Here is a 20280-nt window from a genome sequence, read left to right as displayed (position 1 = left end):
CCCCATGTTAACTCTTTTAAACGTGGCTGTGTGTTGCTGATAGCCACAGCCCTGGCTGGGACCCTTATCAGCAGCTCTCACTGGTGGGGCTGTCACAGGAACCGCCGTCCTGGGTCAGACCAGAGCTGGTGAGGAAATGGGACCCCTGGGACCGGGATGGGAGGGCGACACAGAGGGGGTGTACCCTGCCTACCCTGGGAGATCTACAGCTCCTCTCCAAACAGAGGGAGAGCAGGGACACCCCTGGCCACCAGAACCCCGACTCCAGAGCTGCACGTGAGGGACTGGCTCGTGTGCCTGTGGTGTGACCTGGAAACAGACCCCAGACATTCGGGCCTGGATTGCTGCCCCCCGGGCTTCAGAGCTGCAGTTCAGGATCCTGTCAGGACAGTAAATGCACATCCTCACAGTGTGATGTGCTGTTGGATGTGCTGCACTGGTGTGCCTCTGGAACAGGCCTGGCCCTGACTGTGACCTGTGTGTTTGTCAGCTGTCAGATGAGATCCATGGGGAATTTCTGGTGCTCCCGGGGTCAGGGCTCCAGTCGTGTCTCACCTTCCCGCTGCCATGGGCTGCACAGGCAGGGCTGAGCCAGGAACTTCTTACCTGGTAGGTTGACTTTGAATGAAACCAGAGAACAACCATTATAACAGGGTTTTTTCTTCATTGCTTTATAAAAAGAGTTTGTCAGGAATAACATAGAGGTAAGGATCCCAGGAATATCTGTGAATCCCCATTTTCCCCAGTAAAGAAAGCTGGAAAATGAGGCCAGGAATCAAAGCAGTTGATTTAGTTAGTTTAGTGTTTATTCTAATGCATTTTTGTGGTTGTGGGTGTCATAAGCACAGTCTGAGGAGGTATAAACTGAAGGAGCAGCATCTCTTAAGAGCTCCAGCTGTACTGGACAGCTGGGGGGGGACATGGGACACTCCTGTGACTGTGCACTGAATTCTTGACTCTGAGCTTCGGCCTTCCAGTAACAGCATCTTTCAGGAGTCCTGCAGGTGCGTGGATTTACCTGAGTGATACAGTAAATCTCACAGTTTTCTCCTTGTATTTACAGTGCATCTGGTGCGAGTGTTGTTGCCATTGACAACAAAATAGAACAGGCAATGGTAAGTAAAATATAAGTTGTTGTTTCTAATAGGATTAATGTGGTTCATCACTGAGCCTGTTTCCAGCTGTGTTGTGTTTCTGTGACCCTCCACATGGGTCAGACTGAGACCATCATTTGAAAAATGGATTTTCTGTATATCTGTGAACGACCACAAACCATGATTGCCTTTACTGTTGGCCCAGAAATGTTAGTCAGTGAATTTTCTTACAAATTGCTGTCAACAAGCTGATTGAACTTAAAGGGGTGATGAAAATAAATACTGCATTTCAGTCTGTTGCTTTAGCCAAGTTCATCACTAGTTTTCAGTTCATTACTAGAAGAGTAAAGTGTGCCATCCTTAACATACTGCTCAGCTTCCCTTACAGCTGTTGGATTTTTGCTACTGCTGATATAAAAGCTTTCTTATATCTTGGTTCTCACACACCTCAGTGCAGGGCCTGTATGCTGCAAACCCTGACCCCCAGGTCACAGCTTCAGAGCTGGTGCTTTCCTTCTGGGGAGCTGGGATGCAGCTTTTGATGTCAGGGCCACTTCAAGGGAACAAAAGGGCTGGGTTGTTTGTGCTTGAAGGCTGATTTATTCATATATTTTTTAGTGAGAGTGCTTTGGTTTTCCAGGCTTACTGCAGTGAAAGCAGTAACAGTAAATTCTGGGGCTGGGGTGAAGGAAAGTATTCTTTCCATTGGTGTAACTGTCCACTTGTTCTCTGCAGGATCTAGTGAAAAGCCATTTGATGTATGCAGTGAGAGAAGAAGTGGAAGTCCTGAAGGAACAAATAAAGGAATTAGTCGAAAGAAACTCTTTACTTGAACGAGAAAACGCACTGTTGAAATCGCTGTCCAACAACGATCAGCTGTCCCAGCTCTCCAGCCAGCAGGGCCCCCCCAGCAGCAGCTCCTCGGCGCAGCCCCCGCCGCCCGCGCAGCCGCCGCAGCCCAACGTGTCCTCGGCGTGAGCCGAGAGCCGCCGCTTCTGTCTGTGTTTGGCCTTTGCAGTATTAGACAATCACCTCCCGGCGCCGCCCGCGGGCCCTGCCTGTGCAGAGGTTGCAGGGGCAGTCCCTGAGCCCGGATCCTCAGGGATGCGGGAGGGAGGGAGGGCTGTCAGAGCTTGGGTGGCTCTCCGAGGTTCCCATCGCCCCTGGGTTGCTTTGAGCCTTGCTGTCTGGTAAGGAGCAACAATTCCTCTTCAGAGCCACTGTTCTTTTCATATAAGTAACATTTGCCTACGTTAGTTTCATTTATTTGTTTTATTTATTACAGGGCTGCTATTTTCATAATGTACATGAACAATGTCACAGAACTTTTTAAATTTTTTTTTAATAAATGTCTGTATGGGTAAAATGGTAGATGGGATTGCGTTAATAGATACAATGTCTAGGCAATAATTGAACAAAGAACCCTGGCATATTTCTAACACTAATGGCAATTGACCTTTGGTATTTATTTACGGTAGTAAAGATCCAGCTTGAATGTAAATTTTGTATAGAGTGTAAGTATGAAGACCATAGTGCATCTGTACAGGTAGTCACCAGTCCTTGTGATATAATAAATAAGTGATGGGCTATTTTGATGAAGAAAACTTTGCTCATTTCTGTTTCTACTTTCTAATAGAGAGAAAGGGCCACGATTCCTCTGCTTTTTGACATTTCGTTTTTGGTTTGTTTTTTGGGTGGGAATAAAAAGCTGTGAAATTGTTCAACCTACTTTGTAACCAAAGAAGCAAAACTGTGTAATTGAGGTTTGGTGTTTTGTTTTTTTTTTATTTTTATTTTATAATGCACATTCTCTATGTATTTTTATTTAGTGTTTTCTCATTCACGACTTTCTTTGCTGTCTCGCATGATCTGCATGACCTGTAATCTTTGAACCACTTTCGTACCTCATGTTTTTATCCAGCACTCTTAGTGTAATATGTACTAGTCTGTGAACAATGTCAATAAAGAGAAAGAACAGCTGGTGTTGGTGGAGCTGAGCTAGTGTGCTAGGCACTAGTTGTTAAAACAAATAAATGAAGTGAGCCATCTTTTGTTCATTTAAAATGGTGTTTTGAATTTCGTATGCAGAAAACGTTTTGTTACATTGCAGATTTTAATGTATTTAATAAATGCAACATGCAGATTAAGTGCAGTGTATACTGAGTATTTAAATTAAAAATGTACATTTCATAAATACAATTTCAAGGAAGACCATCATTTGTGTAAACTAACGCAGTGTGTCAAATTGATGTACAAATATATATATATTTTAACACATTTTCTGAAATTAAACTGCAGTTTTGTTGAAGTTTTTGGCTGTAGATGTTGTTGCAATGTAACTAAATTCAGTAGCACTTTTTTCTGAAGAAAATGGAGAAACTGTCTTTCTGATGTTGCCTAACAGACCAGTGCCAGGGTTACCACTGCTTCTTTTGCAACAGACTGGTGCCTTCTCTTCAAGGAGAAGCATCATCTGATGCTGTCAGTGGCCCTCTTGGGTTTGCAGTGATGCTGTAAATTAGCACCTGGGCCTGCTGGTTCACTGCTGTGAACCTCTGCTTCAGTACCTGAGCCTTGTGTGTGTCTAACTCTGCTCAGGTTTATGTCTGAGGTAAAACAGGAGCAACACTGGAAACTGCAAGTTTTCGTGCCTTCAGATCTTAGAGAAACATCTGTGTCCTGGAAACAGCTCTGCCTGCCCTTCCCGGTGAGGATCAGCTCAGCGTGTGTGTATTAAAAAGTTCTTGCTGAAGTAACACCAAAACGATCTTCCCGGCAGGTGTGGGTGGCTGCTCTTTGCCTGCTGGGAGCACTTCTGGGAGTCCTTGGTGCAACGAGAGCCTCGCTCACAGAGTAGAAACCAAAGTATTGCAGGAGCTCCGTGTGTTCCCCCTCCAGTGCCATCAGTGGCTCGCTCCGGCTGCACCGCGAGGAGGATGCTGTTAAAGTAAGTAAAAAGGGACAATTTTGGGGACTTCTCGGAACAGGAGTCCCTCAGGTAAGTAGTTGATTAAAACTTTTATGGAGGGAACGCTGTACCTGTCCATTTTTTGAGCGAAACAGAACAGAGATGTTCGAACCGTGGTTCTCTGAGGTGGTCAGAGATCCGCTGCCGGGAGCAGAGGGGCACCGAGCCTGTGAGGATGGTCCCCAGCACCCCAACCCTCCTGGAACTGTGCAGGGCCCGCGCTCTGCCCCCCGGGTGAGGGTGTGGGGCTGTGCCGAGAGCGAGGGGCACGCACACCCCTCAGAGGGGCTGCGGAGGCGCTTGATCCAAGAGAAACCCTTTAGTAAATCTGCAGGAAATAGAGTTGAAGCAAAGGTTGAACTCACGCTGTTGGAAAACCTTCGTTTGCTTTGCTCCGCTCCTGTAGGTTTGGTGAGCACAGACCGGCCCTTCCGCAGCTCCCGCGCGGGGCCGCGGGACGGCGCTGTGGGACTGGGGCTGGGGCTGTGCTGTGTGTGGGGCGGGGCTGTGGGGCTGTGGGGCTGTGCTGTGTGTGGGACTGTGGGACGGTGCTGTGTGTGGGGCGGAGCTGTGTGTGGGGCGGTGCTGTGGGGCTCTGGGGCGGAGCTGTGTATGGGGCGGAGCTGTGTGTGGGGCGGAGCTGTGTGTGGGGCGGAGCTGTGTGTGGGGCGGAGCTGTGTGTGGGGCGGAGCTGTGTGTGGGGCGGTGCTATGGGGCTGTGGGGCGGGGCCGGGCGGCCATGGTGTGCCGGGGCTGTGGGGCCGCGCTGTCGCGCTCGTTCCCGGGTGTCCCTGTGCGAGCCGCCGGTCCCGCCGCCCCCCGGGCCGGTTCCGTCGCTCCGCGGCCCCGCTGTCCCGTGTCGCAGCCCGGGGGCTGAGGGGCCGCGCCCGGGGCTGTGCGGCCCGCGCACGGCTGTGCTCGGACAGCGCCCGGCCCCGGTGGCCGCCGGGTCCCCCCGTGCCCCGTGTTCGCAGCCGGGCGGGTCTCGGGGCCGATGTCGCTCACAGGGGCGGCTCTGTCGGGGACGTTGTTCCAAAGGGCCCGGTGTTTCCTTGGAGCGGGGAAGGAGCCCTGTCCCAGCCGTGACACCGGGCACAGAGCAGACGCGGGGCCTGGCAGGGGCGCAGGGGAGGCAAACCATGTGCCAGCCCTGATGTGATACTGAAGCGGAGTCGTGCAGCCAGCCCCAAGAAGGCTTCACAGGAAAACAAAGGCAAGATTTGAGGTAACAGTGAGTTGCGGGTGGTTAATGACATCACCTCAGCCAGCTCAGCTCTGCCGAAGAACCTGCCCGTGTCTGCAAACGCAGCCCCGCGTCACACGTCCCCTAGCGCTGGCAACACCTCAGCTGCCAGCGCCTGCAAACTGGCGTCTCACCGGGGCAAATAAACCTGGGCGTTGCTCTCTCACGTTTCTGAGAAGAAACAAGCGTGGTGCTTTGCAGCATTTGTACTTGGGCATATGGAGCCAGAGCCCAGCTGGGGCCAGGAGGCCTCTCTGGAGAGCCCCCAGTGCAGCTCCTGCTCCAGCCTGTGGCTGCCCAGGGCCAAGAGCCACTGCAGGGCACAGCACCGCACACCCCTGCGTCTGGTGCTGGCACCGAAGCAAGACTTCTACTGAGCCTTGAAGAACGAATCTGTACAAACCATCCTGAACATTCCAGTCCCCAAGGCCCTCGAACAGTTCCTGCAGTGGCAGCAGGAACCTGTCAGACCCGAGGCCTCTGTGGCATTCCCAGGGGCCAGAGAGACGAGTGGGGAGCAGCCACCTGCTGAACCCCTGTAGGGAGATGGGGAGCAGCACCCGGGTGAGTCCAGAGCCCCCACGGCCCCAGACCGGACAGCAGAGCAGGGAGTGCCCCATGGCACGGGGGCTCCTCTTGGGGAACACCCAATTAACCTGTGCTTGGCATGAAACAGCTGAATTTCAACACCCAGCACAGTCCCACTTTGCCAACCTCAAGAGAACACAACTTGCATTTGGAAAGAACTTTATTTAAAATCAGCGATTATACAGACTTCCCCCGCTCACAGCACACGAGTGCCCTGGCCCAAGGTCCCCGTCCCCCGGTGGCCAGGCTGGGCACACCCATGGCTGTGCTGGCTTACACCAGTCCCCATGATTCCATATGGGAATACACGAGTACAAAAGATCTGCTCCTTCACAGCTAACAGGCATTTCATTAACCTTGACAGATTTGTTTTCTATTACTTCTAGCATAATCAAACTTTGAATTTGTCTTCTGCTAAGAAACCTGGAAAAAGGAAACTTCCTTTAGCAACTGCGTGCACCAGCAGAGCGATTCACACCCCCTTTGTCACCACAGAGACAGCAGGAGTTGGGGCCATCAGCAGGGAAATATGATCAATAGCAGCATTTTCCATGTGACCTCAAGTTACAGTTGTCTACAGAAGAAGGAACTGTGATCATCCATAGGGAAGCAGTTAAGTACTGGATCCATTGTTAGAAGAAATCGAGTTGAAAGCAGGTTTTACCTTAAATAGGATTAAATATATATTGCAAGACACACCACACTCCGCAGGGGCTGCACATAGAAGCAGAACTGTGGGCAGGGGGGCAGGGTCCCCCCACCTGCACCAAACATTCCCACACAACATCGTCAAATTTAAAACTATCACCACTGGTTGAAAGTTGTCCAAGGAGTATTTACAGCGCAGGCACAGCCGGGAGAGGCCCTGGGAGCTCCACAGTCCGTGACGCTCCAGCGCCGAGTCCCGTCGGGAGCAGGTGCCGCCCGGCCACGCCAGTCCCTTGGGAACCCCGGTGCCCCTACACAGACAAGCGCTTGGCGTGGGTTAGGGCAAAGCTACAGGAGGTGCAGCTGCGAGGACGGCACTGCCACATGCTGCAGTGGGGCCTCCCTGCGCACACGGGCGACGCACGGTGGGGCTCCTCGGGAACATGCTGCACAGTCAGGCTCCAGCCACTGCAAAAATCCCGGCTTCCAGCGTCAAATGAAACCATTTCCAGCTATACAGAGGGTGACACCGGTCTGGGACCGGTGTTTACAAGATGCCAGTTCCTATGGACCTATGTCGCGTTACAGCTCCGTGTGTGAGAGACCAGGCTGGATCTTCAGCGAATAAGTAGGTCCACGATTGTAGATCAACAACAGACTTTTATTGCTTTATACATGTGGTGCTGTTCAAGGCACTGTGGCACGGGCTAGAAAACTCGGAATGACTCGTGAAGGGACCTGGAATGCGACACGGCCGGTGCCGCGCGCCGCTCCTCGGCAGTGCTGCGGCGGCCGGGGCCGGCGGGCCATGGCCCGGCCCTGGCCCCTCACATACCCATCCGGATGCTCTGGATGATCTGGAAGATGGCTGCAAGAGAGCGGAGAAGGGAGCTCGGGGGGCCCGAACGCTGCCGGGCCCGAGGAGCGCCCCGAACAGTCAGCGGGGCCCGCGGCGGCTCACCTGATCCGCAGACCACGAAGATGAACAGCGCCAGCAGCCAGGGCCCGACCGACGCCTTCTCCTCCGGGGCCGTTCTCTGCGGGCACAGCACCGGTCAGCGCGGCCCCCCCGGCCCCGCCGCCCCCCGCCCGCCCGGCCCGGCCCGGCCCCGCGCACCGAGGTCTTGGCGACGTTGCCGCGCTGGGTGATGTTCTTGCTGTGCTTCTCGTTGGCCATGCGGATGCGCTGCTTGGCCACCATGGCGGCCCCGCTCAGCTCGGCTCAGCTCGACTCGGCTCAACCCGGCCCGGTTCGGCCCAGCTCAGATCAGCTCGGCTCGGCTCAGCCCGGCCCGGTTTGGCCCAATTCAGCTCAGCCCGGCCCGGCTCGTCTCAGCCCGGCCCGGTTCGGCCCAGCTCAGCTCAGCTCAGTCCGGCCCGGTCCAGCTCAGCTCAGTCCGGCCCGGTCCAGCTCGGCTCAGCTCAGCCCAGTTCAGCTCAGCTCAGCTCGGCTCAGCCCGGCCCGGTCCGGCCCGGCCACCGCTGCCGCGTCAGCACCGCGCGCGCCGCACGCCGGGAGCGCGCCGGGGGAGGGGCCGCGCGCGCCAACCCGCGCACGCGCTGCGGCCCCGCCCCGCCTGCGCAACGTGGCGCGCCCTGCGGCCGCCGCGCGCCACTGACCCGGAACCGGAATCGCGCCCCCCCTGCGCCAAGATGGCGCCGCCCACGCCGTTGCTCGCGGGTGCGTCGGGCTGGGGCGGTCCGGGTCCGCCGGTACCCACCTCCCGTCCCCTCCGCAGGGAGCGCTGCCGCGGCGTGGCCGAGCTCGGCCCTGGCGCCCTTGGCGGTGCCGCTCCCGGGGCCGGGCGGGGCTCACCGGGCCGTCTCCGGGGGTGCCACTGCTCATCCCGGCACCCCGCGGGAGCTCCCGGGGCCGCGTGTCCGGGGTTCGCCCTTCGGGCGCGGGGGGGTTCTCGCGCGGTTCCCGGGGGGCGTTCGCGGGGCTCGGTCGGTGCGAGGGCTCTTAAGAGCGCTCTTTCTTCTGAGCATCTCCCTGTTCAGCTGTCCCTGTCAGCAGGGAGATGTACTTTCCTTCCCTGTGTTTCTAAGCCTTGAAAACCGTATATGCCTTCGCGTGGGTCGGGGGGCTGCAGCTGCTGCGGATGGATTTTGAGCTGCTCGGTGCTGTCTGTAATCTGTTGTAAATCTGGATCTCAATGGGTGCCCTGATGGCAGAGCTGGAGAACAGGCTGCAGGCAAGGGTATGCAGCTTGTGGCTTGTATTTAGGGTGTGTTAAAAGGTCCCTTTGGGGTCTGTCAGGGCCTGAACCCCAGGAAATTGCATTCAGACATGAGAAAAACTGCTTTGCTGCGAGGTGGGGGCATGAGCTGCCCAGGGCTCTGGGTCCCCATCCCGGTGGCTGGGCTGGGGGCTCAGGCACACCTCATGTCCTGGATGTCCTTACAGCAAGCAGGGGAACGTCTGTGCCTGTTTTAGGGTTCACAGCTTAGCACAGCTTCTGCTTTGGACAATTTGAAATGAGTTCCTTGTTTCCATTTCAGTGAGAGGGTCCGAAGGGCTGTACATGGTGAACGGGCCCCCCAGTTTCACAGAGAGCTCGGCGTTCCAGAGGTACTGCTGTCACTGGCTCTGATCTTTCGTGCAAAAAAACCAGTTTGGTAAAAAGTAAAGGTAGATTCTGGAATTGGAAAATGTGTAAATATAAGTGAATTATTTCTTACTGTTACTGGTTCAGGAAATGGATGGTTTGGGAGGCTTTGTGCTTGCCTGAGGTGTGACTGCTGGGTGGCAGTCCCTGAACAGGGGCAGCAGGGACTCATCGAGGGCACAGCAGGAAATGTGTTGCTTTTTGGTTTTGTTAAAAAATCTTCACTTGGGCACTACTGACTACTCATGCGCATTTCTTATTTCTTTAGGGACTCTGGAAAAAATTGCAAAGCTGTTGCTTTTAGCAAGGATGGCTCTCTCTTTGCCTGGTGCAATGGAGAAAAGTGGGTGCATTTTATGTTCTTAATCTTTAGTTTGTGTGAAATAAATTGGATCAGTTATGCCCTGTTACTCTTTTCTGTGTAAAGGCAGTTGCTGTTAGTGCAAGTATTTGCATGCACATTTTAAATGCAGTTTATTTTTGCATTCTTCACAGTAGTGGCTTTGTTTCCTGACTCTCAGATGAAATATTTGCTGTTCTCCTGTGTATAATGCACTTATTCCTGTGTAATCTGCATGTGCTTTATTCGTTTGGTTGTTTTTTTGTTCACAGCTCCCAGTACCTGGTTTCTGGGATGAATTAATTAGTAAAGCCCACAGGAGATAAAGACTCTGTGCACCTTATGTACCAACATCACAAGATTCCTTTTTTGTAGACCAGGCGCATTTTTGAGTTCACTCTCTTCTTCGGAGCTTACAGATAAAAATACATGTTCCGTTTTGATCTGTGCTCTCACTTTTTCTGTCATGCCTGGGTATCTGGTTTTAAAATGTGCTCTTGCAAAAATTTAGTAAAAGCAGGAAGGGAAGAAAGCTCTTCTAATTGTGTTACATTGGCTAAATTTGGGACAGACTTAGGAGAGTCAAATACATGCACAGTTCTCTTAGTAATTAATTAACTATTGTAAACATGTTTTATTGAAATAACATCTTTTGGTTCCAGAGTAAACGTTGTTAATGTCACCAGAGCTGAGTTACTGCGTTCCTTTGATCTCCCAAAGGCAGTTTGCCTTGAATTCTCACCAAAGAATAATGTTCTGGCCACGTGGCAGGCCTATGCAAGTGAGTACTGTGGCAGCTGGGCAGGCACCTGCCATATGTGCATGTCTGAAGTGGGCTGGCAGCCTCTCCAGGACCTGACTGCTCTCTGTAGGACATTTATTGGCTCAATGAGCAGTACAGAAAGTGCATGAAGGGTCTGTGGGTGATCAGGGACACGGTGGTGGAGTGAGGGATGCCATGCTACAAACCCTGAGTCAGAGGGCACGTGCTGCAGTTACTGTGAGTGAATCCTGTGTTTCCAAGCACCGGGAGCTGGTCGTGGTGCCGTGTGTGGGCAATGTCTGTGCAGGCAGGTTGTGTTCCTGTGCAGACAGGGCACATCACACGCCTTCCTGCAGGAGTTGTGTCCTCCCCTGGGTGCAGTGCCTGAAGTGTTGTCCCTGTCCAGGGCTTTATTCCCTTCCCTGCCTCTGCAGGGGTTCTTCCTGACTCGGAGAGCCCCAGTCCTGTTTGAGCAGTGTGTCTTACACAGACAGTGCAAATGCTGCCTCAGGAAGAGCTGGGCAAGAGCTGGGCCTTGGGAAGTGGCCTGGGACAGGCTGTAGGATGAGAGAAAGCAACAGAAACTGTGAGCTGTTCAGGGTCTGTCCTGAATCACTGACAGCCATAGGCAGGCTGTGGTATCTGGGGTAAGGAGGAGGGTACAGAGAGTTTAAAAGCAGCAGAACTATTTTGCATGTCTTGCAGAGAAAGCTGTGACTTCCATGGGATGGACAAAATCACGGCACTCCCATGAGAGCAAAATGTAAGAGTGGAGAACATGCCTCCATTGTTTGCCACAAGGATGGTTTTTGATTTTGGTTAAAAAACAAGCATTAAAGAGCTGTGCAGGTGGTGTTGGCCCCAGCCCTGCAGTGGGGAGTAGAAACCCTACACCTTCAAATGTGAGTTCTTGCTGCAGAGGGAAAGACTGAGGTTAATAGGTGCAGCAATCAGCAGCCATGGGTTTGGCCCCTCAGGGGCAGGATGCTGCTTGCTAGAAGTTCCTGTGTGGGTGGGTGTTTGCAGAGCCCTGAGGTGGAGTGTCCTGGTGAAGCAGGTGAGGTGGGGTGTCCTGGTGAAGCAGGTGAGGTGGGGTGTCCTGGTGAAGCAGGTTTAATCCCTAGGTGGGGTGTCCTGGTGAAGCAGGTTTAATCCCCAGAGACCACTGTGTTTTCTTGCAGCTGGGAAGGATGGCACGGCAGGGGTGCCCAACCTGCAGCTCCATGATCTGAAAACTGGAAAATGCTTAAAGTCCTTCATCCAGAAAAAGATGCAGAACTGGTAAATAACCCTTCCAGATGCTAATTGTTTGCAAAGAAATTCAGTTTCCAAAGTCTGATCCAGGTAAATGGAGCTGTTTTTGGGGTGTTGGCTTTCAAGCCAGTGCCTGCTGCTGGCTAAAGGCCAGGCTGGGCTCGTGAGTGTCGGTGTGCAGCTCATTGTTAATTCACCCTCCTTTTGCACCACAGACGAAGCTGGGCAGGCAATAACTAAGTCCACTTGCATATTTTTTGCTATGCAGATGTTATTTGTCCATAATATGAAACATATCATATTAGACCTTGCTGAGCTTTAGAAAGGGAGGGGAAAAACAATCCTGGAGTGCTAAAGATGAGCATGATTTAGTGTTTCTGACTTTTCCTTTGAATTGCAGGTGTCCTTGCTGGGCAGATGATGAAAGCATTTGTGCCAGGAATGTGAACAATGAAGTGCACTTCTTTGAAAACAACAACTTCAGTACGCGAGTATTTCTCTACATTTCATTCATTCTGTAAATGCTGCTGCTTTTGGGGGGTGGTTTTCTTTTTCAAGTTTTTCCTTGTTTCTTCTTTGCTTGCTTTATATTTTAAGTATTGCTTACATTCTATTTTAATTTGGAATTCAGAATCATTATGTTTTACTGAACTGTGTTTTCACTTACTTATCTTTTCACTGGCATATGTGGTATGAAATGCATCTGATTTTCAGTTAAAGAGGCTTGATTCTATATTCTTTCTCATGTAATGAGATCCAGGAAATTGTCAGTAGAGAATGTGATCTGTGATTACTTCTTTGGGTGGTGTGTGTTCTGTCAATAAACTGTTAAAAAATGGCTTGTTAAAAAATTTGTATCAATGGCAAATATGAAGTAGCGAAGCCTGAAAATTTTTACCAAGGAGATTTAATACTGGTGGTAGAATATTTGGAGTCAATAGAAGTCAGAAAGGGAACAGGGAGGAAAAAAGTAGGTGGTTAAAAATTAATTAGAACAAAGCCGTAAAGGAATTAAAGAAAACTGAGGGGAGAACAGTGTGTGGTTTTGGTTTTGTGTTCTTTGTTTTAAGTGTAAAGCTGATACAAGAATTAGAGCTGTAAGAGATAGGGTTTCCCGAGAATTAGCCCTGCTGATGTTAATGAAGCTGTGGGAAGCAGGGAATGTCAGTCTCAGCAGGAGATCTGCTGGCAGTGCACATTCCTGGCTGCAGTGAGGGTCTGGGGTGCTGCTGTTCCCAGCAGCTGTTTGTGGAAAGAATTCAGCCAAGAACAGGCCTCTGAGTGCTTCCTGTGGGGAAGGTGTGAGGGGAGAGCCCCTGTCTCTGTAATGGTACCTGTTCCCTGGATGTGGGTGAAGCCAGCACAGATAAGGTGAAGAACATCTGCTTTAAGCACAAGTGTTCACTTGGGATTTGCAGGCTTCCTGTGCTGTTTGAACTTCCAAATACTAAATACTGGGCTTCAGACCTAGGCTTGGTTCAAGTTGGTTTTGTAAATAAAACTGTGATGAAATGGAAAGTAATGGCTGTTTGCTAGTAAAAGAACTCCTTTATGGTTACCCTTACTGATCTGTGTTATGCAGGATACAGCCCCATAGAAGGGTGTGGTTAGGTCATCCAGGTAATGTGGTTTGTCATTAACATCACACATCTATGGCCTTTTTCTTGGCAGACACCATTGCAAATAAGCTGCATTTACAGAAGGTCAGTGATTTTGTCTTGTCCCCAGGAGCGCAGCCAACCAAGGTACTTCTGATCCCATTTCCAATCTTTTTCTCGGTTTTCTAAAAAACAAAAATGACTGTGCTGTTAATACAACACAGAGGTAGTACCTGTGGCCTGTGCTTTGAGCTGCAGTGACTCTGGTGGCTGTTGCAGGTTGCTGTGTATGTCCCGGGCAGCAAAGGGGCCCCGTCCTTCGTGCGGCTCTACCAGTACCCCAACTTCGGGGGCCCGCAGTCGGCGCTCGCCAACAAGAGCTTCTTCAAGGCTGACAGGGTGACAATGCTGTGGAACAAAAAAGGTACAACAGCTGTGTATTGGAACTTTTGTATTCGGCCCATTTTGGATTGTATTCCTTTGTTTACTGTGGGGAGATTGCATTTAATTTGCATATGCAGATAAACCCTGAGGACAGCCATTAATGCCAGTACAGTGTTAAGATGCAGTTCTGCCCACCCTGGAGTGCTCAGCACTTTCCTGTGACTGTCAGGATTTTGTATGTTGTAACTGAGAGTGCTCTATACATGCTGGTAAATCTTGCAGTTGAATAGCAAATTCCTATATAAATTTGCATTCTGTGTTGATAGTGTATTTAGATTGTAAATATAAGACCAGTTTGTGCTCTGATATATTCTTAATCTGTAGAACTGTACATATGCAGACGTGTCACAACTGGAATGAGCTGACAGGGCTCTGTGCTTTGGTGTTTGTTAGCAACAAGCTGTTTCAGAGTAATTTTGTAAAAACCACTTTACTTCAACCCGTGTAGTTTGTAATACAGGGAAGGTGTTACACACACGTGGAAACCACGCATGAGCACATGGCTTTGGATAACAGATGTGCAAACAGCAGCTGTTGGTGGAACGTGTTACTCAAGGGCTGATCAGGAGCTTTGGTTTCTATCTTGGAAATATTATTTTTATGGCTGCAAAGTACGTTCACTGGCTTGTGATCCAACAGTGAATGAATAGATCGAGCTTACAGTTTCCATCTGGTCCGTTTGGGTTAACATTAGGACAAACTCAGTGCAGAAGAGAATGGTGCCAGCGCTGTCACACAAGGAACCAGCTAGAATTCCTAGCAGAGCGATTCCCCTTTGTGCAGTGCAGTGTTTGCAGGGGTGGTTTGTGCAGTGGCTGGTGTGGTTTGCAGCAGCTGTGCTGCACTGACTGTGTCTGTTCCCAGCCACGGCCGTGCTGGTGGTGGCCAGCACCGAGGTGGACAAAACGGGGGCGTCGTACTACGGGGAGCAGACCCTGCACTACATCGCGGCCAACGGGGAGAGCGCCGTCGTGCAGCTGCGTGAGTACCGGCCTGGGCGGGACGGGGCTTCTCAGTGCACTGCAGGGATCTGCACAACAAAATGAAATGCTTTTAGCAAAAAATCCTTCACCACTTTTTTTTTTCTTTACCTCTGAAGTAAGATGTTGGTGTTTGTGGTTTGGGGTTTTTTTAAGTGCTATATTATCTTACCTTTGATATACTTGGAGTGAGTGGTGCCTCCTTCCCTGTGGAGTTGGACTTCTGGTTGCTTTTAAAAGTCCAGTTTTGAAGCTTTTTTTCACACTGGCATTTGCAGAGGGATTTGGTTCCTGACTAAGACGTGGTGCTGCTGCAGGCTCTGCCTGAGCTGTGGAGCCCACATGGAGCTGCCCTCATCTCTACAGCCGCTGCTGTCACCAGATGTCATTTTCTGTCACACTTCTATCTCTGAGCTGCATCGGGTTAACGTCACTGAAAAGGTTTTGAAGGGGGACACACAGACAGTGTGATTATACACCCTCCTTTCTAAAGATAACGAGACTTCAGAGTGACAACAGGAATGAACCATTTAACTCAGTTGCAGATTTTGGGTCAACTCTGGATTAAGGATTCAGTAATGTACTTGGCATTTATCTGAACTAGGGGTAAAGATATCCAGATTATGAAAAGTTATAATGGCCTGTGGTTTGTATTTATCCCTGGATATTTTATGCAAATTTTCGTCACTAATTCATCATTCTTCAGTATCTCCTAATGTTCCAACCCATAGAATATCTTCTAACAGTACCAAGTTTTGATCATTATGTGTAAAACCGTTTCTGTGTGCTCACTCACATTAAAATCTGGTTTATAAAATACTGTGCATGAGCATTGTCCAAAGATAACTTAGGTTACTATTACTTACCATTGCAAAGCTGAGCTACACAATATTTCTTAGATTAAAGAAAGAGGAACTATTATCCAGCTGGTATAAAACTCCTGTTTTCGCAGGTTTCCAGTGGGACAGTTTAAGAAGGTCCTGAGGTCATACTTGAGTAACGAGGAAAAAAAATAAAGGATTTTTTTTACATGACAAGCTATGCTTACTGTAAAAGTGCTGGTGCTGACCCTACAGAGGTAATTTGGAATGGCTGCAGTTATTATTGCAAACCGTAACTAAAGTTATGAGAAGATAAAAGGCTGTTTCTCCCTCTCTTGTTAGCAGAATTAATTTTCACTGTCAATAATTGCATCACACTGTTTTTGCAAAGCATGAAGAATTGCTATGGATTTTATTTTGGCTTGCACTGAAAAAATGCAACCTCCCAACAGTTGTCTGTTTTTCCTTTTCCTTTAGCAAAAAATGGCCCTATTTATGATGTCGCCTGGAGCCCCAATTCTCTTGAGTTCTGTGCTGTGTATGGTTTCATGCCTGCCAAAGCCACAATTTTTAATCTGAAATGTGACCCCGTGTTTGATTTTGGCACTGGGCCTCGCAACGCTGCCTACTACAGCCCCCACGGACACATCCTGGTGCTGGCAGGGTTTGGGAACCTCAGGGGGCAGATGGAAGTGTGGGATGTTAAAAACTACAAACTCATTTCCAAACCCGTGGCCTCGGATTCCACGTACTTTGCGTGGTGTCCCGACGGGGAGCACATCGTGACAGCTACGTGTGCTCCCCGGCTCCGGGTCGGCAACGGGTACAAGGTATGGCACTACACGGGCTCCGTGCTGCACACCTACGAGGTGCCATCCAACGAGGAGATGTGGCAAGTGTCCTGGCAGCCCTTCCCGGACGGGGTGTTCCCGCAGAGAGCGGTGAGGTACCAGGCGGTCCCCAGCGAGGTGCCCGGTGCGGAGCCGAAGCCTGCGCAGGCGTACAGACCTCCTGCCCTGAGGAACAAGCCCGTGACCAGCTCCAAGCTCGTGAGTAGCAGTGTCCTGGGGCAACTGAATTGTCGTGTCTCATGGCTTTGCTTGGAGCTCGGCCTCATGTATGTGTGTGTTTTGGAGGAGGAACATGAGGAGAGTAGCTGGGCTGACAGCAGCACTGAGGGGTTTGGAGGGATTTGGATAACCCTCTTTGGCACTTTCCTCACGCTTTGCAAGGTGTGCTAGAAAACTCCTATTTCTTTGGCTGAAATACTGTCCTGTCACAAAGCATTTGCAGACTTTAATAATGCTCTCTGCAGTGTGCACTAGAATACTAAACTGCACATGTGGTTTGCAGTGGAACTGGGCACTCTGGTTAGGACAGAAGCCTCTGATCTGGGTGACCTGACTTACCAGTCTGAGCCCAGCCAGCCTGGGGGTTGACTGGCCTCCCAAAAGCCACTCTTCTTTGTTTTTTTTTCCTAAGGTAAGTTTATTTGCTAGAAAGAGATTGGATCATTAGAAAGTCAGCTGCAGCTTAAACACCTTTCAGTACAGTGACCTACTTGTCTAATTAGTTTCTTTTCTGCAGGTTTTCAAAGTAGGCTGAGTAGCAGCTGGTTCCATTTAACAACTGCACCCTTGGTGTTTGAGTCCTGGAGAGCTTTGATTTTGAGCCTGGTGCTTTTGAAGGAGACTCAGCCTGTGAGCTGTGCTCACAAACTATCCACGAGCAGAGGGAGTAGGGAGAAGACACGTTAAAAAAATAATTCTGTTTACTTATGGGCAAAAAAATCTTGTTGTATGCATTAAAACAATACAGCACCGCAGTTAACTGTTATCTTAAAAACACCGAACAACCCTCCCTTCTCATCCCCCATGGTCCCCCAAAACCCCTCCATCTCCCTTCCCAGCACTCAGCCTTCCTCTCTGGTCACCAGGAGTTTTGAGTCAAACAGCTGTCAACAACAGCAAAATGCCAAGCTCCAGTCACTTTGTGCTGGGTTATTCCTCTTGGATTTTATTTCCCCTCAAAATAGAAAACATCATGATTTTGTTATTTTATCAGAAATCTATGAAATTTTTAGGATGCACAGGGTAGTCCCATCTAAACTTGAGTGGATGACTTTGAAACCCTCGTCACAGTCTTTGGCTACTCCAAGGAATGCATACTTTTATTCCTCCCTTCCTTTCTTTGTTTTTCCTTCTTCCTTTCTGGTTCATCTTTGCATATGATGTTGTCTTAGGTAGGTTTTGGGTTTTCTGTGCCAACTTGGAATACAGGCTTTTAACTTCATTTTGTGTATCCTGCAGCACGAGGACGAGCCACCCCAGAACATGAAACCCCCTTTGGGAGGTGGTGATAAGCCACTGTCTAAAACAGCTCTCAAAAATCAGAGGAAACATGAAGCAAAGAAAGCTGCTAAACAGGTACCGCAGAAGTCGTTCTCTCAAGGATAATGTTAGGTAGTTAATTAGTTTTCCCAAAGGGCACCGGTCAGTCTCAGAGCAGTGACCTGTGCACGGAGAGCCCTCCACACACCTCGCCTGTGCTGCGGTGTGGGGAGGACAGCAGAGTTCAGCCAGACTAAAGCAGGCATAAAAGCATGGCTTAGAGTAACAGCTTTGGGGAGTTGCTGTGAATGTTAGCTGAAATCAGTGTGGAGATGAAGTAATTCTGGCCTTTCACCTTCTGCAGAGCGTGTTTTGGTGTTGGGTGGGAGGTCAGATTGGGCCGGGTACTGGGATGTGTCCCCAGCAGGACAGGGCTGAGGTGTGTTTTCAAGGCAGACCAGAGACAGGCTGTTTGTCACCCCTTGACTTGCTATTCTTTGACTAGGTAGAAACACGTCGGCTTTTGGTATTAGCCTTCCAATTTCTACAAACTCTGAAGCAATAATTTCTTTAAATAAGATTTTTAAAATTTCTTGCACTGGTTTTGAGCCCTTTCTTTTGCTTCAGAGACAATGACCCAGTCTGCTTTATAAAACATTTGTGTGTGTGTTTATCATGTCACCCTTACTGACATGTGCTGTATATATGGTTGGTGTCTTGAGGAAGTAGAAATTCAACAAGAAACAGCATGTGAGTTGTTCTAGATAAGCCTTTGTCCCTGGAAAGAGATCCAGAGGTAATGCAATATATCAGAGCAAGTCATGCACGCATTTTGGAATACACCAGCAAACTAGTGAAAGAAGAAGTACTAAATGGATGCCTTAAAGTGATTAAAGACATTTTTCAATCTCTTTGCAATCCAATGTGTTTTCTGGATCATGCATTTCTGTCTACAGGAGGCCAAAGCTGATGCGAACCAGGGCCCTGCCCAGGCCCCAGCGCCACAGAACACCCCACGGAACGCTGTGCCTGCCACCACCACGGGAGATCCTGAAGTGGACAAGAAGATAAAGAATTTGAAAAAGGTGAGGCAGCTTTTTTTCTAGCAGACAACGACGTCTCCAAGACCAGCGTGAGGGTAAGGTGAGCTAGGCTCGGGAGGATGCATTTACATCCATGGTAATGTCCTGAATTTGTGGCCAACTTCCTCTGCTTTCCCAGCGTGTGCAGCAGTGGAGGCCATTGCATGGCAGAGCTCCTGAAGGGCCCATCAGAGGTGGCAGTGCAGAACCACTGCCAGCTGCAGGGAGGAGTGTTCCAGGCTCCAGTTAGGAATGCTGTGGAGGTGCAGCCAGTCCCCAGCTGAGGGGCAGGTTGCACTGAAAGGTGTCGGTGCTCAGACAGGAGCTGTGTGGGCTCCATGGTTGTTGGGTCCTGGGTCCAACAAGGGAACCATGCCTTTGTGGTTGGCCTTGTGGTGCAAGTGTGAAGTTTACTGCCAGTCCTGAGAATTCTTGGATTAAATAATTTCAGAACAGAAATTGTTTAGTTCAGGCTAGAGAACTTCTCACATTTCTCTTGGCGACCTTCTGCTTTTTATTGTCTCTGGATTAACATTCCAGGCTTTCTGAGGAAAATGTGTGAAGAAGAGAGATAGTGATGGAGTAATTTCTGAGTTTGGATCCAGCCCTTCAGCGAGACAGTGAACAGTGTTCGTTTCAGAGAGGAGGAAGTGCTGCTGTTCTCTAGGTTTTGTTCTTGAAAGAAATGTTTGTTGTAGGTGGGAAGTTCTGGATTGAGTATCTGGAGATTCTTAAAGGGAATGTGCCTTCCACAGAGACCTGCCTCCAGATGCCTCAGGGAATTGCAAGTGGAACAACTTCTAAGACTTTTTTTTTTTTTATTCTTGGTTCACCAATATTTTGTGTTAGAGTGGCTTTTTGTATTTTTTTTTACAGAAGCTAAAGGCAATTGAGCAGCTGAAAGAACAGGCAGCTGCCGGCAAACAGCTTGAGAAGAATCAGGTATGGTTAAGATCTGTGCAGTTTATTCAAGGTTAATTTTATAATAAGCTACATCTGTGACATCTTATGCTTTTTTTTGTTCTAGGTAGAGAAGATTCAGAAAGAAGCTGCTCTCCTTAAAGAACTGGAAGATCTAGAACTGGGTGTTTAAAACTTGCTGGAGCTCCAGTGTGGCGCTAACACAAAGTTCATGCAAAACGTAGTTTATTATTAACTTGAACACAGTAAAACGTTTCAGCAAACGACTAAGGGTGTGAAAGTCCACAGCAATGCACATTTGCCTTTAAAAAAGTTTTCCTAAAGATTTGTGCACTTGTGAAACCGTAAAGTAATGAATATCCATCAGCCAGTTCTGCTGCTGTTCCAACCAGAAATATGCTCCTTTTCTGGAGCATATTGCCTAAAATAGACTGGTTTTCCTTGTTCGGGTGGGGGGAGGGAAGCCGATGAAAACATTTGATAGCTTTATTATATTTAAAAAGAGATGCGATCTTTATGCAATAACGGAATGTAGATAAAAATAAAGAGCATTTAATAGTAAAGAAGCGTGTTTGTTCCGTTGCAGGGCCCCTTTAA

General features: G+C 49.6%; 3 protein-coding genes across 7 annotated transcripts in view; 2 read left to right on the top strand and 1 right to left on the bottom strand.

The window, feature by feature from the left end:
- TSC22D2 (TSC22 domain family member 2) overlaps positions 1–7655 on the top strand; it is a 29431-nt gene extending 21776 nt beyond the window's left edge. For 2 of the 3 annotated variants that reach the window (XM_017835446.1, XM_017835445.1), the window contains 2 exons: positions 1064–1115; positions 1830–3086. In XM_017835446.1, the coding sequence (XP_017690935.1) occupies positions 1064–1115; positions 1830–2072 (295 nt within the window). In that variant the 3' untranslated portion in view covers positions 2073–3086. Of the gene's footprint in view, positions 1–1063; positions 1116–1829; positions 3087–7638 lie in introns of those variants that run through there. The other variant, XR_001878147.1, reaches the window with a different exon arrangement.
- SERP1 (stress-associated endoplasmic reticulum protein 1) lies at positions 7182–8050 on the bottom strand. Its single transcript, XM_017835447.1, has 3 exons — positions 7659–8050; positions 7503–7578; positions 7182–7409 (listed from the first exon to the last, which is right to left on the bottom strand). Exons 1-3 carry the CDS (start codon positions 7740–7742, stop codon positions 7369–7371), a joined length of 201 nt encoding a protein of 66 aa, XP_017690936.1. The 5' UTR covers positions 7743–8050; the 3' UTR covers positions 7182–7368.
- A 120-nt stretch (positions 8051–8170) lies between these two features.
- EIF2A (eukaryotic translation initiation factor 2A) lies at positions 8171–20249 on the top strand. Of its 3 annotated transcripts, none has more exons than XM_017835465.1 (14): positions 8171–8222; positions 9044–9113; positions 9419–9493; positions 10153–10271; positions 11435–11534; positions 11908–11990; positions 13179–13252; positions 13385–13529; positions 14414–14530; positions 15828–16399; positions 17660–17776; positions 18637–18765; positions 19639–19704; positions 19790–20249. In XM_017835465.1, the coding sequence occupies exons 1-14, from the start codon at positions 8195–8197 to the stop codon at positions 19853–19855; spliced, it is 1761 nt and encodes a 586-aa protein (XP_017690954.1). In that variant the 5' UTR covers positions 8171–8194; the 3' UTR covers positions 19856–20249. The 3 variants fall into 3 exon arrangements, with proteins under 3 accessions (XP_017690954.1, XP_017690955.1, XP_017690956.1); XM_017835466.1 differs by having other exon boundaries at positions 8216–8254; XM_017835467.1 differs by lacking the exon at positions 8171–8222 and adding an exon at positions 8509–8742.
- Positions 20250–20280: the final 31 nt, after the last annotated feature.

The sequence above is a fragment of the Lepidothrix coronata genome, unplaced genomic scaffold (assembly GCF_001604755.1).
Source record: "Lepidothrix coronata isolate B3197 unplaced genomic scaffold, Lepidothrix_coronata-1.0 Scaffold256, whole genome shotgun sequence".
In the NCBI taxonomy this organism is placed as follows: Eukaryota; Metazoa; Chordata; class Aves; order Passeriformes; family Pipridae; genus Lepidothrix; species Lepidothrix coronata.
Note: the sequence above shows the minus strand (reverse complement) of the source record. Positions and strands in the feature narration are given on the sequence as shown.